General features: G+C 39.4%; 1 protein-coding gene across 1 annotated transcript; it reads left to right on the top strand.

The window, feature by feature from the left end:
• The first annotated feature begins 1,797 nt into the window (after positions 1-1,797).
• Positions 1,798-17,120, top strand: LOC137641349 (uncharacterized). The gene is made up of 2 exons (XM_068373814.1): positions 1,798-1,820; positions 11,420-17,120. The coding sequence occupies exon 2, from the start codon at positions 11,914-11,916 to the stop codon at positions 12,724-12,726; it is 813 nt and encodes a 270-aa protein (XP_068229915.1). The 5' UTR covers positions 1,798-1,820; positions 11,420-11,913; the 3' UTR covers positions 12,727-17,120.
• Positions 17,121-21,373: the final 4,253 nt, after the last annotated feature.

Here is a 21,373-nt window from a genome sequence, read left to right as displayed (position 1 = left end):
GTTGTTGAATCCCGAGCAGAAAATTTGGAGAATGCACATTGCCTTACCTCTAGATGCAATTCCCAGGACCCCTCTCAATCTGCTCGCAACAGATCAAGTACAGTTGCATGGCATTCCGGGAACTAATACTAAAATTTGAAGTTCTCATTTAAGGCCGATCGTCTATCAATAAAGGCGTTCATTTCTTCAAGTTTCTTAGATGATATCTGGAACTAGGCCAAGAGACTGACTTTCTGATATACCTTTCTTGAGTTTATCCACTATTTCTAGTTCCCCAGTAATTTGAAACTTCTCATTTCATCAGGAATTCCTTTACAACAGGCATTGCATTGTTTCAGCCAGTAGTTGTTGACATTCCAGTGAGCAACTATAGTGGCCGCCATTGAGGAAAGAGTTCTAGATCACTATTGATCCAAACATCCGAGTCTCAAGCCATACATATTCTGCCCCATTTCCATCTAAATATTTTCCAAATTTTTATGGTAATTTTAGATATAATTTGCATATTTATGACATCCTAATGAATCAAATCAAATCAAAATTATGATATTTGTAATCCTTGACCTCTAAAACATAGGATTAGGCACCTTATTTGATAAAATCGGGTTGGAATGGGCAAAACTGTCAGAAAGAAAGATTTTTTGTGGTAGTCAAGCGCAAACTTCGTGGGGGTCTATAGAAAAATGTCTGTTGATTTGGGCAGCACCCAAACTTTTATAGATCTTGATATGCTCAGCAATAAAACCATGGGTTACTTAGTACATTTGAGATGAACGTGATCTCTCCCTCAGAACCTAAATTACAAGTAACCATAGTAAATAAAATAACCTGTTTGTAAAATTTGTATTTTGCTTGACCACTGATAATTTGAAGAAACTTTTTACCAAAAGGTATCCTCATAAACAAATAGAATTCTCTCCCATTTCCTACAGTTACTACACATTCAGGTATCCTCATAAACAGATAGAATTCTCTCCCATTCCCCACAGTTACTACACATTCATAGTCCACAGAAAAAAATAAAGAAAGTAATACATTTGTCATGGGAAGTCCCAATTATCTTGTGACACCTGTTGTTAACAGCTAATCAACTATTGTTTTCTTTCCCCTTCATTATAATGAGTAAATATAAGTTTGCACTTATGAAACACTATAGAATAGATTGAAACACTATAGAATAGATTGAAACACTATAGAATAGATTTTGGTGATTTGCATTCGTGCTGGGAAAACATTAACAAGTATTCAATCCTTGGAAAATGTTCAACCATTCATGGCCACATAATTTTCTGTACAATATCAAGCTTATATAATTTGGTTTCTCCATCTCCCTGTGTATTGCTCTCAATATGAAAGAATCTACTGCACAAATCTAATTGAGATAGTGATGTGATAATATGGTACACACTTTTCCCTTTTTTCAAAAAAGGGCCTAGTAGCCGTGTTGCTTTCTTGCATTTATTAGCTCCCTTATAGTAACTTGCAGAGTTTCATATACAGTATATATTGATGGTACATGTTCCCTTGTAATAAAATACTTTTTAAACCATTTGTTGTTTATACGCACTGCACCTTTACTATTAAAGTTATTGCAGTGAATATCTCTTCAGAATTAAAATAATCATTACTCAGCAACTTGATATCTATAATTTCAATAATGTATTACATATTGTCATTACATGAGTGTCTGCCTAACATTACTCACAGTCTGGAATGGCTGATTATGAGTTGACTGATCTTTTAAGTAAATATAGTTTGCATTGTTTTAATAAATTTTATTGTGTGCATTATTTTGTAACAGGACTCGGCCAGGCTCAATGGTAGGAAATATTATTTGTGATATAATGTATTTTAACAATGCATGAGCTGTGAATGTGTTTGTGTTCCCTTTTAACATGTACCTAGTACAATGAATGAAATACACCAGTTATGCATTTTAATTTTCCCAGTTTTATATATAGTTTTAATTTGCAAATTCCAGTTAAAATTTCACAGAAAATAATTCATTTTATTACAAATGAATGTTAAATTTAAAAGTACTGTATGCATCAATTTAGAATGCTAAAACACTTACCAGCACCATATATTTATTAGCATGAAAACTTCCCGTTTCAATAATATAAAAGTACCAGCTTCAATTAAGTTTTCAACTTTTCCTTCGTGCCTAGTTGCAGATTTTATGCTTATATGCTAACTGTCATTATTTTTTTGCCATATACAGTACAGTATGTATATATATATATACTGTATATATGTTTATATATATGTATATATATAAATATATATATATATATATATATATATATATATATATATATATATATATATATATATATATATATATATATATATATATATATATATGTGTGTGTGTGTGTAAAGTAAAGAGGAGAACAAAGAGTCTGGACAACATCTCTCATATTTATTGGTGTCAACGTTTCGGGACTCAACCCATTATCAAGGCTGAAAAAGACATTATAAAATATTGTAAGTAAAACTCAGTAAAATATGAATCACAAAACAGTTTAAAATTATATTTGTATATACAGACTCAAGTAAAAACAGTAAATTAAATGAAGTAAATAAAAGAAAAGTATCTTAAAAAAAAGAAAAAAAAAAACAATAAAGTTGTCTTAAAAGTCCAACCTGTCTTGACCAGACCAGAGAACTGAGTGACTATCGGAAACATTGACACCAGCATATATATATATATATATATATATATATATATATATATATATATATATATATATATATATATATATATATATATATATATATATATCTATATCTATATCTATATCTATATCTATATCTATATACATATCTATATCTATATACATATACATATACATATACATATACATATACATATACATATACATATACATATATATATATATATATATATATATATATATATATATATATATATATATATATATATATATATATATATATATAAAATAGTTTGTCTTCCAGTTAAAACATGTTACTTAGTAACATCTACCTTTTATATTCTGCTCTGTCATGTATCAGTTTAACAATGCAATGTGATTACCTTTGTAAGTATTAATTGTTTGCTTATTTTTTTTATTTTGTGCAGACTGGCTTCACACTTAAAAGCAATTTGAAGAGAAGAATGCATGGCTAATTCATATTTTTATATACATTTCTTTCATTTTTAGTTACTTTTTCTTTCCATATTCTCTTAAATTTGTTTTTTTAAATATTTCAATTTACAAATGAATAAACAGAATTAACAACTTCTTGTAATAAAGCTACATCATTGGCAATTGGCTTGGTTAAGTAATAACCCTCAAAAAAGTTGTAGAGTGGAATCTGGTGAAAAGATTGTATTAAACAAATATGTTTATCATTTGATTTTTCAAAAACAAATGTAATATATTCATCTGATGTTTTTATATTACATTAGTTCTTGCAGTCAGAAGGTAATAGTGAATATTACAATTGTTAGTAACCTAATTAATGTTATAAAATTAAGTATTATTTTTAAATTTTTGCCTGGAACCTTGTATATTAAATCAGAATGTTTTTTGAAAAAATTCTGTTTTTCAATATTAAACTTAGCCGGTGATTATATAAGCTGCAGCTCTGCTGCTCAACAGAAAACTCTACGTTCAAAATCCGCCAGCGATCGCTATGCAGGTAGGGGGTGTACTTCAACAGCGCCATCTGTCGTGCAGGTACTCAGTACTCAATGTAAACACAGAACTCAATTTTCTCTCTGTCGTGCCACCGGCAAGACCTACTAATTCGCTGTTGCTAACTGGATTGGTTTTCACAACTTTTTGGTGAAGTACACGTTTCTAGTTTTGAGCTTTCGCTTTGCAGGCTTTATCTTCAATACATCCTTGCATTCTTTTGTTGATATCGGATTATTTGTTGATGACTTTGGATAGTTTTTGAATTCCCCTTTGACTAATTCAAAATGGCTGACCTTTCTCAAGTCCCTAAATTCAGGAAGTGTAATGCTAGGGACTGTTCAAGGCGTCTTCCGAAGGCCTCTATCGATCCTCACACCGTTTGTTCCAATTGTCGGGATAAAACCTGTCAATTGGAAGATCGGTGTGAGGAATGCGTTGGGCTTTCGGAATTCGATTTTATCGAATTCCAGAAATATACACGTAGGCTAGAGAGAGATAGAGTCAGGAGAAGTTCATCTCGCTCCGTTGAATTTTCCTCTCCTCATGCCCCACAACCTATTCCTTCCCCTGTAGTGGTCGCTCCTGATCCCCCTTCTAGCACTCAAGAACCTTCGATGGCAGATATGATGCGTGCCATCCAAGCTCTGGGTGAAAGAGTCGAGTCCTTGGCTAGTGACCGTAACCAGCTCATGGCAGACGTCTAGGAGCTGAAGTGTAAGAGTGCAGTGGGTAGTGATAAAGTGAGTGATAGTGTTGTGGATAGTGTTGCGCTTGAGGGTTCGTCTGTTCGTGCCTGTCGTCCTCCCAGTCCGGGACCTCTTGCAAGCTCCCAAGTCCAGGGGAGAAGCAATGTCGTACGACCAAAGGGTTCGAGAGGCTTTAATCAGCGAACAGACGTTCCCTCCGTGGTTTCGGGCGTATCTACCCAAGATCGCCCCACCCACACAAAGACGAGAGAGCCCATTTATTCCTCGTCTGCGGAAGAGGTTTCTCGTAAGAAACCATGGACCAAGGTCTCGCGGCCTCTTAAGCGCAAGTCGGTCCCTTCCGCTCAAGTCCAACGGCCCAGTTGTAGCCACTGGGTCAGCTCGGACTCGCTGCAGTCTTCCGACGACTGCTCACCTCCTAAGAGAGGCAAAGCGGTACCGCATCAGGCAGTCACACCGTCTGTTGCCGCACCTGCTCCTGTAGACCCTAAGTGGTCTTTGCTGCAGACCATGCAGTATCAGTTAACGTCATTGATGCAGGACTTTCATGCGGAGAAGGTTGACGCTGCACCAACCTCTAGCCTACAACCACCCACGGTTGTGCGTCCTGTGGACGCTGAGGCGACCTTCTGCCGCACTCCAGCTGAGAGAGTCCCGCCACCCATGCGTTCCAGTGTACCCTGCCAGCCGCATGTTGACGTTCAGCGACGCACAGAACCTTCCGTTGACGTTCGCGAGGTACAACAACAGTCTAAGTTGTTTTGTTTTGACGCGGTGCGTCAACCTCCGCAACCCAGTGTGGTTACCTCTGCGCGCCCACATCAGACTAGACAGTCTGGAGTAGACGCTATGCGTCTCCGCGCTGCTATGGTTGTTGCCAGTTCACAGACTGGGCAACAGTTCCATGACGTTGCGTCCGGTTCAGTCACGCGTGCACCCGTGCTGCCGGACTCAGCTGACCAGCCGATTCCTACTCCTTTTCCGCTTCCTCCTCAATTCTCGGATGATGGACTCTCTGATGATGACGACGCGGCACACATTGATGACCCACATTTGGACCTTGACGAACCCAAGACCACGCAACCCTCTTTGGACTTTAGAAAAGTTCTTGCTCTGTTCAAAGAGATGTATCCGGACCAGTTTGTGTCTGCGGCTCCACGCTCTCCTCCGTCAGAGTTTGCTTTAGGTACGCAGTCATCCGCGCCTGCCTTTACGAAACTCGTACTCGCCCGCTCGTCCAAGAGAGCTTTACGAGTTTTAGGAGATTGGATGCAGTGCAAAAAGAACCTAGGGAAGACAGCCTTTACGTTTCCCCCTGCGAAACTCTCTTCCAGATCGAGCGTCTGGTATGCCACGGGAGAAGTTCTCGGCTTGGGAGTTCCTGCCTCTGCCCAGGGCGACTTCTCAAGTCTGGTAGACTCTCCCCGCAGGCTAGCCATGAGACGCTCTAAGATATGCTGGTCTCCTTCGGACCTAGACCATCTGTTGAAAGGAGTATTTAGAGCCTTCGAGGTCTTTAACTTTTTGGACTGGTGTCTGGGAGCTTTGAGCAGGAAGATCTCCCCGTCTGACAAGGAATCTTCCTTGCTCATAATGTCCTGCATGGACAAGGCCATACGTGACGGATCTAGTGAGCTTGCGGCTTCGTTCGTATCCGGGGTCCTCAAGAAACGGGAGAACCTTTGCTCTTTCCTGTCAGCTGGAGTAACACCGTGTCAAAGATCAGAACTTCTTTTTGCTCCTCTCTCAAAGTGCCTTTTTCCAGAGGACTTGATTAAGGAGATTGCTGCCTCTTTGATTCAGAAGGACACCCATGACCTGGTTGCGTCCTCTGCCCGCAAAGCCACCCCTTTGCCTACCTTGTCAAGACCCAGGATGGACACTCCAGCGTCCAGATTCATTCCGCCCTTTCGTGGCAGAGCCTCCAGCAGAGGAGGTGCTCGTGCCGAAGGGAGATGTGGGAAGAAGAAAGGTACCAAGTCCTTTAAAGGCAGAGTCTGACTGCCACCTTCTTCAGACAGCAGTGGGAGCCAGACTCAAGATCTTCTGGCAGACCTGGGAGAAAAGAGGCGCAGATGCACAATCTGTGAAGTTGCTCAGAGAAGGGTACAAGATCCCGTTTGTACGAAAACCCCCTCTAGCAACGTCTCCCATCGATCTCTCTCCCAGGTACAGAGAGGAAGACAAGAGACGAGCTTTGAAGCAGGAGGTGTCTCTCTTACTAGAAAAAGGAGCGGTAGTCAAAGTCCGGGACCATCAATCCCCGGGCTTCTACAACCGTCTCTTCTTAGTGGTAAAGAAGACAGGAGGGTGGAGGCCGGTGCTAGACGTCAGTGCGCCGAATGTCTTTGTCACAAAGCAGACGTTCGCCATGGAGACCACAAAGTCCGTTCTAGCAGCGGTCAGAAAGGAAGACTGGATGGTCTCTTTAGACCTAAGGGACGCATACTTTCACGTCCCCATCCACCCAGACTCCCAACCTTTTCTGAGATTCGTTTACGAAAAGGTTGTCTACCAATTTCAAGCCCTGTGCTTTGGCCTAAGCACAGCTCCTCTTGTGTTTACGAGGCTGATGAGGAATATAGCCAAATTCCTTCATTTAGCGGACATCAGAGCCTCCCTCTATTTGGACGACTGGCTTCTAAGAGCTTCTTCCAGTCGTCGCTGTCTGGAGAATCTAAAGTGGACTCTAGATCTGATCAAGGAATTGGGTCTCCTGGTCAATATGGAAAAGTCCCAACTGGTCCCATCCCAAACTATTGTGTATTTAGGGATGGAGATTCACAGTTAAGCTTTTCGGGCTTTTCCGTCGGCCCCCAGAACAAGTCAAGCCCAGGTATGCATCCAGAACATGCTGAAGAAGGAACGATGTTCAGTCAGACAGTGGATGAGTCTGATAGGGACACTATCATCCCTGGAACAGTTCGTTACGTTAGGAAGACTACACCTCCGTCCCCTTCAATTTCACCTAGCTGTTTACTGGAAAAAGGACAAGACGCTAGAAGCGGTCTCGATCCCAATTTCCGAGAAGATAAAGTCGTCCCTGACTTGGTGGAAGGACAGTATCAGCCTCAGAGAGGGTCTGCCCCTGGCTGTTCAGACTCCCAACCACGTTCTCTTCTCGGACGCATCGGACACGGGCTGGGGTGCGACATTAGACGGTCGGGAATGCTCGGGAACTTGGAACTCGAGTCAAAGAACGTTACATATCAACTGCAAGGAGCTACTGGCAGTTCATCTGGCCTTGAAAAGCTTCAAGTCCCTCCTTCAAGGCAAAGTGGTGGAGGTGAACTCGGACAACACCACGGCTTTGGCGTACATCTCCAAGCAAGGAGGGACCCATTCTATGACGTTGTACGAGATCGCAAGGGACCTCCTCACCTGGTCAAAAGATCTAAACCTTTCTCTAGTAACGAGGTTCATCCAAGGCAACTTGAATGTCATGGCAGATTGCCTCAGTCGGAAGGGACAAATCATTCCAACAGAATGGACCCTACACAAGGATGTGTGCAAGAGACTGTGGGCCACATGGGGCCAGCCTACCATAGATCTCTTCGCAACCTCGATGACCAAGAGGCTCCCAATATATTGCTCACCAATCCCGGACCCAGCAGCAGTTCATATAGATGCCTTTCTACTGGATTGGTCACATCTAGACCTATATGCATTCCCCCCGTTCAAGATTCTCAACAAGGTACTGCAGAAGTTCGCCTCTCACGGAGGGACAAGGTTGACGTTAGTTGCTCCCCTCTCGCCCGCGAGAGAATGGTTCACCGAGGTACTTCAATGGCTAGTGGACGTTCCCAGAACTCTTCCTCTAAGGGTGGACCTTCTACGTCGGCCACACGTAAAGAAGGTACACCAAGGCCTCCACGTTCTTCGTCTGACTGCCTTCAGACTATCGAAAGACTCTCTAGAGCTAGAGGCTTTTCGAAGGAGGCAGCCAGGGCGATTGCTAGAGCAAGGAGGACATCCACTCTTAGAGTCTACCAGTCGAAGTGGGAAGTCTTCCGAAACTGGTGCAAGTCAGTATCAGTATCCTCGACCAGTACCTCTGTAACCCAAATAGCTGACTTCCTCTTATACCTGAGGAAAGAAAGATCTCTTTCAGCTCCCACTATCAAAGGTTACAGAAGCATGTTGGCATCAGTCTTCCGTCACAGAGGCTTAGATCTTTCCAACAACAAAGATCTACAGGACCTCCTTAAGTCTTTTGAGACCACGAAGGAGCGTCGTTTGGCTACACCTGGTTGGAATTTAGACGTGGTACTAAGATTCCTTATGTCAGAAAGGTTCGAGCCACTACAATCAGCCTCCTTTAAAGATCTCACTTTAAAGACTCTTTTCCTGGTTTGCTTAGCCACAGCTAAAAGAGTCAGTGAGATTCACGCCTTCAGCAGGAACATCGGATTTTCATCTGAAACGGCTACATGTTCTTTACAGCTTGGTTTTCTAGCCAAAAACGAGCTACCTTCTCGTCCTTGGCCGAAATCGTTCGATATTCCAAGCCTTTCAAATATGGTTGGAAATGAACTAGAAAGAGTCTTATGCCCTCTTAGAGCTCTTAAGTTCTATTTAAGACGAACTAAACCTTTACGAGGACAGTCAGAAGCTTTATGGTGTTCTATTAAGAAACCTTCTTTGCCTATGTCAAAGAATGCCTTATCCTATTATATCAGACTGTTGATACGAGAAGCTCATTCCCATCTGAGTGAGGAAGACCAAGCTTTGCTGAAGGTAAGGACACATGAAGTTAGAGCTGTCGCAACTTCAGTGGCCTTTAAACAAAATAGATCTCTGCAGAGTATAATGGACGCAACCTATTGGAGAAGCAAGTCAGTGTTCGCGTCTTTTTATCTTAAAGATGTCCAGTCTCTTTACGAGAACTGCTACACCCTGGGACCATTCGTAGCAGCGAGTGCAGTAGTGGGTGAGGGCTCAACCACTACATTCCCCTAATTCCATAACCTTTTTAATCTTTCTCGAAATGTTTTTTATTGTTGTTTTTGGGTTGTCCGGAAGGCTAAGAAGCCTTTCGCATCCTGGTTGATTTGGTGGGTGGTCAAATTCTTTTCTTGAGAAGCGCCTAGATTAGAGGTTTTGATGAGGTCCTGTAGTATGGGTTGCAACCCTTGATACTTCAGCTCCTAGGGGTCGCTCAGCATCCTAAGAGGATCGCGAGGCTCCGTAAGGAAGACGTACTTAAAAAGGCAGAGTAATTGTTCAAGTCGACTTCCTTACCAGGTACTTATTTATTTTATGTTTGTTATTTTGATAACTGCTAAAATAAAATAAAAAATCCTTAGCTCATAATAATGTAAACATTTATTGCTGGTCTCTACCCACCCCCCTGGGTGTGAATCAGCTTATATAATCACCGGCTAAGTTTAATATTGAAAAATGTTATTTTTATAATAAAATAAATTTTTGAATATACTTACCCGGTGATTATATATTAAAGGACCCTCCCTTCCTCCCCAATAGAGACCCAGTGGACCGAGGAGAAAATTGAGTTCTGTGTTTACATTGAGTACTGAGTACCTGCACGACAGATGGCGCTGTTGAAGTACACCCCCTACCTGCATAGCGATCGCTGGCGGATTTTGAACATAGAGTTTTCTGTCGAGCAGCAGAGCTGCAGCTTATATAATCACCGGGTAAGTATATTCAAAAATTTATTTTATTATAAAAATAACATATTGTACAAATGCTGTTCCTCATTGTAGGAAAGCCTTGAGAAATTTAGAACACCCTTAATAGGGAAAATCATTGGCATTCAGATCTTTCCAGACTGTACCATCCTGTGTATAGTACTAGGTATGCAGTTAGTTCTAACAGCCTTGCCTTCTCCATCCCAAGGCTCAATACTACACAGATTCTAGAAGTTTCTTCCTTACCAGGCAGTTGAATCGGTGGAACTTCAGAAGTTCCAACTTACAGCAAATGATTTTATGTTGAACAGACTAAGTCTACAAGTCTCCCTCTTCCTATTTTATATATTACATATCAATTTTAATGTTGTTACTGATCTTAAGATATTTTTTATTTATCCATCACTTTACATATAATTTATAAATTGCCTTATTTCTTTTCCTCATTGTGCTATTTTCCCTGTTGGAGCATCCTACTTTTCTAACTAGGGATATTTCTTAGCTAATAATACTAATAATAATAATAATGATGATGATGATGATGATTATAATTATAATAAAGTGAAGATGCTGATAAAATCAAAGCTGCAGTTCCCATAAACATGTAAAATTTGTAACCATTCCTGTCAGTGATTATTTAGCATCCTTATAACATATCATCTTTCACAAATAGAAGATGTTATTAAATGAATTTGGTTACAGGAAATTAGAACATTAAACTTTTTCTTACCAAAGTAAAGTACTGTAATTTTAACTCTTCTTGGAATATTGAACTGCTCTTGGAATAGGTAACACCCATTTTACCTACATATATTTTATGAATAACCTTTATAACCCTGTGCCTTTATACAGAAAATATCATTCTACAACAACAATTGACGATATTTTATGTTAATGACAAAACTTAATTTTTTTTTTTTTTTAGAAATTGTCAGAGAAATGCCATGAGAATCCTATTTTTTATTTTTATTTTTCCAAGTATCTAGCTTTTAAAAAATTCTGAGATATATTAGAATTTTGCTATTAAAAAGAAACCACCAAGGTCAGCCCTATTAGAGATGAGTATTCTAGCTCAATGATCTTGTTGCACTGCTAAAATGGATTGATGATTTTCAACTTTTATTTCTTACTTCCATAAACTTTATACTGTATATTTTTGTGAATGTTTTCCCTTCACCATTGCTTACCTTTATTTTTTGTGCTCTTATAACATTTAGAAGTTAGGTATTTACCAATGACTAAGTGATTACACAAGGCTCACACATTCATGTTGAGAGAAATAATCTGATAATGAGCTGTTAATTTTTATTTTGATGTTGGAATTTAATCATTGTATACTATTAACAAAAAAAAAAAATTGTGACCATACAAGTATTCTTACTTTGTCTTACAGCATCACATCGTAACGGTGGTGATCGCATCATCCTTGGAGCATCTGCACCCCGTCCCACTGTGATTGGTCGTGAGGATTTGTTTCTAAGGTATGGCGAAAAAGAAAAAGCTGCCCTGCAGGAATTTGAATTCTTGTGTGACTTTTCCACATCTCATTCAGATCTTGGATCACAGGATATCCTAGGTGCCTGTAGTGGGCCAAAAGAAAATGACCCCAGTAGTTCATTTTTTCTGTCTAATGTGGGTAAAGATGTTGGTGCTGTTCCTAATAATCTAGAAAAATATATTCATTATAAGAGTAAAAAAGATGAGAGTAGAACTTCAAAGATAGCCAGTGTTAATACAGCCAACCCTAGAACATCTAAGATTGACTCGGCTAATGCTAGCTTCGTGGAAAAAAATTTTGCCAGTGACAATGGTGTAGATACCAGCAGCATTTGTAGTGTCAAAGCTGTAATTCGTCAGCTCAACAAGAATATTAGTCCCAACTCAGGAATGAAGCAACCTGCCACAACACCTATCCCAGCTAATAGAAGTGCTTCCAGTACAAGCTATAGCAAAATCAACTCCTCCAGTAGTACAAACAAACAGAAACCATGGCACTCGGCAAGAAGTAAAGTGATTGATGGGAATTTTACAAGCAATGTCAAACTTAAACCAATGCATACTTGGCAAGGAAATTCCACTTCCAGTCGTACTCCTTCTCCTCAGCTCAGAGTAAAGGACAATAATAAGTGTAATTCAGGGGTTGCAGGTAGTGTATGTTCAAACTTGGTTGATAAGATACAAGGGTCCAGTAGAAGAACCACTAGTAAACCCAAAGTCAGCAAATGTGCAACCAAATCAGGCTCTCCAACTCGTATCCCACGCATTCAGGCTCCACCTACGTCTTCCAAGAAAACACAGATAGATTCTCAAAAACCTCAGGCAGGAGAAGAATGTAACAAAGATCCCAGTAGTGAACTTTCCAAACAGTCAAGACAAAGTAAGAGGGCCTTACCTCCAAAGGGATTCTCCTTCCGAGCATCCAAGCCTTCACCTCGTATACGTACTTGTGTGTCTCTTCAGCAACGGCATTTACTGCGATCACAGCAACAGAATCAGCAGCTGGGTGTGGGAAAAAGTCCAAGAGTTAATAAGTTAAGAAAAACAGACCCTTTAGATTCTTTTGTAGGTAAACCTTTGTGTGATAGTGGATCGAGTGAGGGTTCTGAATTGTGTGGAGGGAGGCTGTCCCTTAGTGACTCATGTGCAGAAAACTTTTCACCTCTTGACAGTGGGGAAGAAGTTTTTGAGAAAGAATGTTAACAAGCTTTTGATTGTTATGTTGCATTATCTCTCGCCAGATATGGTGCTTAAAGGAATCTGTTTAATAGGTTCAACCATCATTTTGTGTTCAATACGCATAAATGTCCCAAGGAAATTATCAAAAAACTCTGGTGTTATTTATTTTCTTTATATCACTTTATCCCAGTATGCTATCTGTGAATAAAGTACATTCCAGTTTTGTGGCCAAGACAGTGTTAGATGAATGGTGCATTTAATAGCATTTTTGTTATCCCTGTTTCATTATGTATAATGAAGTTGTCTTCCACAGTCTTCTTGATACAATGATGATGATACTGCTTAAGGTTATTTAAATCTGCTTTTTCGTTTGGTAATTTGCCAAATTATATGAGATGTACTTCGATATGTGTTATATTTCTTGAAGGTATATTAAAGTGCAGTGATGTGTTAACACACAGTGTCAGGTTTGATGCAAAACTAGTTTTCTCTTGAGGGGATTGGTTTAACAGATGGTGTTTTATAGGAAGGTTAAAAATTTTAAATAGAGGGCTGCACTTTAGCAGTACTGTAACCCCTAAGCATTTTGTGCTAGTCACTATCTAATAGAATGCAGTTTATTGAGTAAATATATATACATGTATGCAATAAATAACATTGTTATATACTTCAAACTACCATCACAGATTATGCAGAATCCTCTGGTGTCTGATCATGAACTATTTTAAGTAATGTAGGAAAGTGCTAAATTGTTTTTTCATTATTGAGCACTGTGACATGTCATTTTGCCTTATGGCCCAGTTGCCAAATATTATTACTAGCCTCAACATTACCTCAGGTTTTGCAGTTGCATTGATTTGCACAGCTATTTATGAGTATTATTTTAGTATTTAACATACTGATATCCTTTTGAATGATGCTCAACCTGTATGTGTAGAATTCCAATTATTGCAGTGTTACCTAATTAATATAGCATTTATTTTTTTTTTCTAGAAATTGGTTCATTGCATTTAATTCAGTATTGCTGTGTAAATGTAGATTAATGTACAGACAGTCTGGATTGTAATGTTGTAAAGTTAGTACCATCTGATTTTTCTTGGCTGTTAATCACATATTGGAAGTACCAGATAGCAATGAGAAATTTTGTCAAATGGTTTACCATTTAAATTATCAGTATATATGTGTTGGGTAAAGGTTATCGTAAATATTTCTCGAGGTAAAAGAAAATTGCACTTTGGTTATATTATTGAAATTTTTTGGTATTTATTGGAAGACATGTTACCTCGTAGTTAGTACTGTTTTTCCCATTAATGTGTTTTTATTCAAAACAGTGTAGGAAACATGAATAATTTTGTAACTCAGCCATGTATACTAAGATTGAAAGACCACTTAAAATTCATCACAAATATGTTTTTTTGGTTTCATTGAAGATTTCTCAAGGTTTTAAATAAGCATTTAATGTATCCACAATAGAATATTGATATTTTATGTTTGTGATATATCTTCCTGTTATGTATTATTGTCAAAAGGAAAGTTTTTATCAATAGAATATGTTGCAGTACTTTCTGATATTTATTTAATAAAATGTTGCATTTCTACTCTATCGATTATGCATTTTTTTTCTTTATTTTATTTTGAGAGAGATTCTAAAATAACCTTCTTTAATGTAAGACTTTCTTTAGAATTTGTAGACTGTTTTATATACCATTATACCTTACAATGATCTCATATCATTGTGTTCATTATGATGGTTTGGATGTGAATCTTTTCAGAATTAAGTGTGCAATATTATTGCTGGTTCATTAAAAGAACAAGAACTTGAGAAATCATCGGTGAACTCGGATAGTTTTCTGGGTAGTACAGTATTTTATTGCTTTTAGGAATTTTCAATACTTTAAATGTGCTGTATATCTTAATGGACCAGGATAACAAATAATTTTTTTACATAAATACTTCATTTTAATTGTTATTACTGTGGTTAGTAGTAAATGGTGCAACCTCTGATAAATATGCATGATAGTTGGGGACGATAGTTGCCCCTATTTCTGCGAGTTTACAGAACATAATGGCTGTTGTGAAATATGCCCCAGTGAAGTTATTCCTTCTTGTGATTAATCAGTGGTTTCCATTTATCATATTCTACCATTTTTATTTTAGGTTTTAACTGGCATTCCTTTTATTAAAAGAAAAAAGTTTGTTTATTTAAAGCAGGTTTCACATCCTTGATGAATCATACTGTACAAGAAAGTAGTATAAAGTCATCCCCATGCCGAATATTCCCTTACTATAGAAGAACAATGCCAGTTATAGGAATCTTTAACTCCTGTTTTCATATTCTTCCTTTTCCTGCTTTTCTGTCCAACATCTTTTGAGTAGTCTCTCCTTAGTAATTGCATCTTTAATTTTAAAGCATTCATTAATTCTATGCTGGATAATATTTTTTCAAATGAATCATAATTTGGGTTCCTATTCTACCTCTTCTATTTTATGAATTGTTCTCCCCTTATTATTTTGGCAAGTCACATACTAGACCAGTGTTTTTTGGGAAAGCCGCACTTGCTTAAAGAAGTTGGGACAATTTAGTGGAATGACTATTGCATATTAAAGTGCAATTTAAGAACATTTTTTTTTTGGCTGTTACAGGCTTCAATAGTTAGTATAATGTCTAACTGTAGAACCATTCATGTATAGAATGTAGGTAAAATAAAACAATTTATTTTTAGGAAATTCCTTGATTGCACTAGAAATATGTGATCCTTTTCAATTGTTCATTGACCTCTGAAGTCCGGTGCGTTGGTTATACAGTAACTCCTTTTTTTCTGTAACTACTCACAATTCTGTCATTCCTGAATGAATGCCTACCATGAATCTCTCCATGTTAAAGGACTAAAGTCTAATGCTTGTTGTTTTTATGTAACCTCAGTCTTAGTCCGTCTTAAAACTCGTTGCCTGTAACCTCTTGCATTAGGGATCTAATTTCATGGCAGTCAATTTACCATTAAAGATAGTTTTGTGAAGGGGTTAGCAATAACTTTGATGATTATTTTCTGTTTGTGTGTTAATAATAGAGGAATATGAAAGATAGCCTGTTTGGTAAGAATGTGAATATTGAAAGTGCTACTCGTTTTTTATGAAAATTTTTGAGAGTTAATAGTAAAAGCTGCTCCTTAAAACCATAGGTACATACAGTATATGAACAATGGTGCATTTCAAATCAGTATGTTAATATGATTTTTATAGATAATAGACCATTCCAGATTCAACTAGCAATCATAGCTTTAAGAGTACAAGGAATGATTGAGTCATTGTTTTACTCATGAAATTTATTTATATATTTTTTTTGTTAAGTTGAAGAAGAGTAGGTTCTAGGATGAAACATTCACATTTTATATTTATAAGATTTGCAAGTTTCAGAATGCCTTTGTATGATCCGGTTAAGTATGGCCTTATGCAGCTAGTTTTGTGATTATTCTTTTTGGAAGGTATCAATAAAAATGACCAGTTCTGCATTTAAATTAATAGATTCGGCATTATCATTTTATTTTATACAGATTGTGTTTTATTAGTGATAGTGTTTTTTTGCAATATAAGTATTATACAATAAAATCCCATTTTGGTCACATTTTCAAATGTAATTAATTTCCTTCTATCATTTACTTTGATGACAGGTAATATTTTTTAAACAGAACTTTTTTTTATTAAGAATTTGTCATGGAGCTGATGAATTTAATAAGTGTTTTTCCTAGATGACATGATATTTACTTTCAAAAAAATTATTTTGTTAGGTAAAGCGAGGGAATGTTGAAATTTTATTTAAATTTGTATGTTAAAGGTGCTCACAACAATTTAGATAGATATGATATTTATAGTTGTTTTGTACATAATTATAACAAAGAATTACAAATATATTGCTTAGAGAAAACACTTTAAAAATGTAAGTGACACATTTGCATAGATTCATAAAAGGAAATTATGTTCTCTTATTCACTGTTGATTTTGCAAGTAACTCTGCATCCGTTAGTCAGTTTTTTAGGTAAATTGCTTGCACTTTAACAGTCTGTGATGGAATGTAACATCACATATCAGTCACCTGTCTTATGTTTTGCATTTTCATTATGTCTTTTCCTTGTCAGTTTTGTGCATGAAGTGAAGGCATCATGTCTTTTTTTCAATTATTTTTTATATTGTATGTTCATATAACACAAATTTCCTGCCTTCGTATTGATAGTTTATAACTTTGTTTCAACCATGATTCGCAGTCTCTTTGAGGTAGATCTCAAATCTTTTATAACAATCATGAAATGTTTTGAATCAAGTGCATTTCATTATGTAATTAACTTATGTAAGATAGTAGGCAATTAGTGTAAATAGATTTTGTAGTTTCTTAATTATTATATCAATATAGTCAACATTTGTCATTTTTTAGTATCATTATCCTTAAATTTGAAAGTGGTTGAGTCTAGTGTAATACCATCTATCATAGTGTAATGTTGTACTGTACTGAAGTTGCAAGACTATAAATACAGTAGGTTATCTAATTGAGGGGCATTGTCATTGCCTACAGCTGTACCTAATGTTGCATACTAAGAGTGTGCTGAATGTTGTTTGCTGTGTTTTCTCATCCCCAGCTACAATACTTTTTATCGTGTAATTTCCAATCTCTTTTCACACCTTGATATGATCAAAACCTTTAAACATCAGGGGATGATAAAGTGGATGACATTTTTCTGAAATATCCTTATGCTCAAAATCCTTCACAAAGATCATGTGTATGATTATAATGATAGTTCAAAGTAAATAAAAAATGGCAGTGGATGGGGTATATGTAGTCCATAATGATGATTTATATTTAACTAACTTATATGACTGTGCCTCTGTAATTATGGCATAAGTAACAGCATTATTTCTAACCTCTTGAAAACGATTTTGTCAATATTATTCCAAAAGTGCATTTGATGCACATAATTTTTGATAGCCTGTACATAGTTTAGAAAGCTTTAGAGTGGCTCTTTTAAGGATCCTGTCACCACAAAACTGTTCTTTGGTACAGTAATTTGCAAAATGAACAAGCAGACAGGGAAACAAAAGAAGCTACCTTGAATAACAATTACAAATTGGATAGTTTTAATAACTTCATTTTATGAATAGTACTTATCTGGCAGTTATATATATATATATAGCTTAAGTCTCTGACTTCCGGCAGAATTTATTCTAAAATCGCGGCAACCGCCTTGTGGTGGTTGTGCGGTTAGGTGGTTAACAACCCTTACAGGGTGGTACCTGGAATCATTCCCGTTTTCTGTTCTTCAGATTAACTCTGCCGGCCAGATCGACAACATCGTTGGTCCGCCTTTAAGAGTTTTTCGAATTGCTTTCCCTACATCGCTGTTTTGGACTTCGTTTGGTGAAGTACACTGTTTTGGGATTTGGCAATTGTGTTTTGTTATTATTTTTGTATTTTTTGCTTTGTTTATCATGAGTGAAAAACTTCATATTCGTGTGTGTGCGAGTGATGTAGGCCTATGCAAGGTGAGGTTACCGAAAGTGTCGGTTGACCCTCACACAGTTTGTATGGGTTGCAGGGGGTTTGAATGTGCACTAAATAATAGGTGCAAGGGATGCGAGGGTTTAAATGAAGATGATTGGTTAGCTATGAAGCGCTGTGTGTGCAAACTAGAACTCGATAGAGTTAGGAGAGCTCAATCAAAGTCAAAGTCTGCTAGTGAAGCTAGTTTAGATTTATCTATTGACCCTTTAATTGTTACCTCTTTGGAAGTTGTTCCTTTCCCGAAGGTAGTAACTCCTGCCCCTTCTACAGGATCTGCGACTGCGGATGACCCTCGGTATGCCAGGATGGCTGCTGAGTTGGAGGCCATTAAATTACAACTTGCGGCCTTTAAAGGTAAGGGTGAAAGTGATATTAGTCTTTGTGAAAGTGCAGTGGAGGTGGCGGCTGATCGAACCTGTCTTACCCCTAGGTCTAGACCTCTAACAAGCTCCCAGGACCAAGGGAGAAGGTACGTCGAAAGCCGAAAGGGGGTGAGAGGTGCTTATCCTCGGTCAGTCGTCGCCTCAGACAGTCCTGTTGCGACCTCCCAGGCTGCTCTTGACTGCCGTAGAAAAGGCGTGTCGGATACGTTTGTGTCTTCACCTGATCCTTCTCCCAGACGCAAGTGGCAATACGAATCAAGACCGACGAAGAGAAGGTGGGACCGGGATGTGCAGTCTCGCTCTCCCTCTCCCGGTTCGAGTAGCCGAGAACGTTAAGAGATCGTCTTCTAAGAGGGAACAGAGTATCTCTCCAAAGAAACCTCTGCACACTTCGTTGGCCGTACGACAACGCACACCCTCTTCATCGGCTCGACGCCAGGGCGATTCCGCCTCGCGTTTTAGGCAGCAGGCCGAATGCAGCCTACATTATCAGGACGAATGCAGCCTGCCTTGTCAGGACGATACCGCTTCTCGTCATCAGGATGATACCTTTTCTCGCCACCAGGACGATAGCAGCGCTCGGCGCCAGGACGCTTCCTTCTCTAGGCGCCAGGACGCAAGCAGCTCTCGGTGCCAGGCTGCTTACAGCCCACTTCTTCAAGATGTTGACCTTGATCAGGACCTCGATGATGTATCGGAAGAGGAAGAGAAACCTACTGACTCTGCTAGTGACTATAAGGTTCTGTCTCTCTCCCTTTTAGAACTATATGGGGAGGAATTCCAACCTTTGGCGCCTCGTTCTCCTCAGTCACAATTCACCAGGAAGAAGGCTACAAAGCATTCGGCCTTCATCAAAATGAAACTTTCAATGTCTGCCAGGAAAGCACTCGCTAAGGTGGGTGATTGGATGAAGGAACGGAGGCAAGCGGTCAAGACCACCTTTTCTTTCCCACCATCTTGGCTCGCTTCCAAGGATGGTATGTGGTATGAGACAGGGGAACCTTTGGGTCTAGGAGTGCCTGCCTCCTCCCAAGGTGACTTCTCTGCTCTTGTGGACTCGGCAAGAAGACATGCACTGAACTCTGCCAAGGTGATGTGGTCCATGTCTGAGCTTGATCACCTCATCAGGGGAATTTTCAGGATTTTCGAGGTTTTTAGCTTCCTAGACTGGTCTCTCGGGACTCTGGCCAGGAAGACAGAACTTCTGGAAGGCACAAAGGATCTGACGAGTATCATGTCCTGCATGGACAAAGCTCTAAGGGATGGGGCTAATGAGTTGGCTTCCCATTTCTCAGCAGGGGTCTTGAAGAAGAGGGCCCTATTGTGCTCCTTCATCTCTAGATCGGTGACTGTTGCCCAGAAGTCGGAGCTGCTTTACGCCCCTCTGTCGCACCATCTCTTTCCCGAAGCTCTGGTCAGAGATATCTCCCTTTCTTTGGCACAAAAGGCTACTCGGGACCTTTTATCTCGGTCTGCTAGAAAGCCTTTGCCTGTTACTCCTGCTCCTCTGAAGAAGGAAGAGAAGAAGTTCCAGCAGCCCTTTCGGAGTAGGGCTTCCTCGAGAGCAGATTTCGGGGGGAGAAGACAAGATTCAGGGCCAAGGACCAGCAGAGGTGCGTTTAGGCCCCGTTCCAAGAAATGAGATGGAAGTCCTCCAGACAACAGTAGGGGCAAGACTGTCTCGTTTTTGGCAGTCTTGGAAGAGGAGAGAGGCGGACACCTGGTCCCTCTCGATCATCAAGGAAGGTTACAAGATCCCCTTTTTAAAGAAGCCTCCTCTCTCAGACACTCCCCTAGCCTTAGTGGCTCAGTACGCCGACACGGGGAAACAAGAGGCTCTTATGGAGTTAGTCGACCAGATGTTGGTCAAGGGAGCAATAGAGCCAGTTAGGGACCTTACCTCCCGAGGCTTTTACAATCGCCTGTTTCTGGTTCCCAAGAACTCGGGTGGATGGAGACCAGTCCTAGATGTCAGCTCTGAACGCCTTCGTGGAGAAAACAAAGTTCTCCATGGAGACGACCCAGTCCGTGCTGGCAGCAGTTCGTCCAGGCGACTGGATGGTATCTCTCGACCTGCAGGACGCTTATTTTCACGTCCCCATTCATCCGACTTCAAGGAAATATCTGAGATTTGTGATTCAGGGCAAGTGCTTTCAATTCAGGGCACTTTGCTTAGGTCTCAGCACGGCTCCTCAAGTTTTCACCAGGCTAATGGCGAACGTGGTAGGCTGGTTACATCAGGAGGGGATAAGGGTATCCTTCTATCTGGACGACTGGCTGATCTGATCACAGTCGAAAGGAAAATGTCTGGAGGACCTACAGAAGACGTATACGATGACTCAGGACCTGGGACTCATCATCAACAGGGAGAAGTCTCAGACCGAACCGAATCAGACTATTCTCTATTTGGGGATAGTTCTGAATTCAGTTCTTTTTCAGGCTTACCCCTCCCAGGAAAGGCAGACCAGGCGCCAAGAGAAAGTCAGAGGATTTTTAAAGAAGCAGGAATGCTCAGCGAAGGAGTGGATGAGTTTGCTGGGAACTATATCCTCCCTAGAGCAGTTTGTCTCGTTGGGGAGACTGCACCTAAGACCTCTGCAACACTTCCTCGCAAAGGTATGGAAAAGAAAGACCCAGGAGGACTCCTTTTCTTTTCCCATTCCCACAGAGATCAAGGATCTTTCAATGTGGTGGCTGGACCCAGCTCTGTTAGGAGAAGGGATCTCCTTGTACAAGAAGA

This window comes from Palaemon carinicauda, chromosome 5 (assembly GCF_036898095.1).
Source record: "Palaemon carinicauda isolate YSFRI2023 chromosome 5, ASM3689809v2, whole genome shotgun sequence".
Taxonomy (NCBI): domain Eukaryota; kingdom Metazoa; phylum Arthropoda; class Malacostraca; order Decapoda; family Palaemonidae; genus Palaemon; species Palaemon carinicauda.
Note: the sequence above shows the minus strand (reverse complement) of the source record. Positions and strands in the feature narration are given on the sequence as shown.

What these genes read in the sequence shown, in the direction of transcription:
- LOC137641349 (XM_068373814.1), top strand. Translation starts at nt 11,914, where the DNA reads ATGAAGCAACCTGCCACAACACCTATCCCAGCTAATAGAAGTGCTTCC.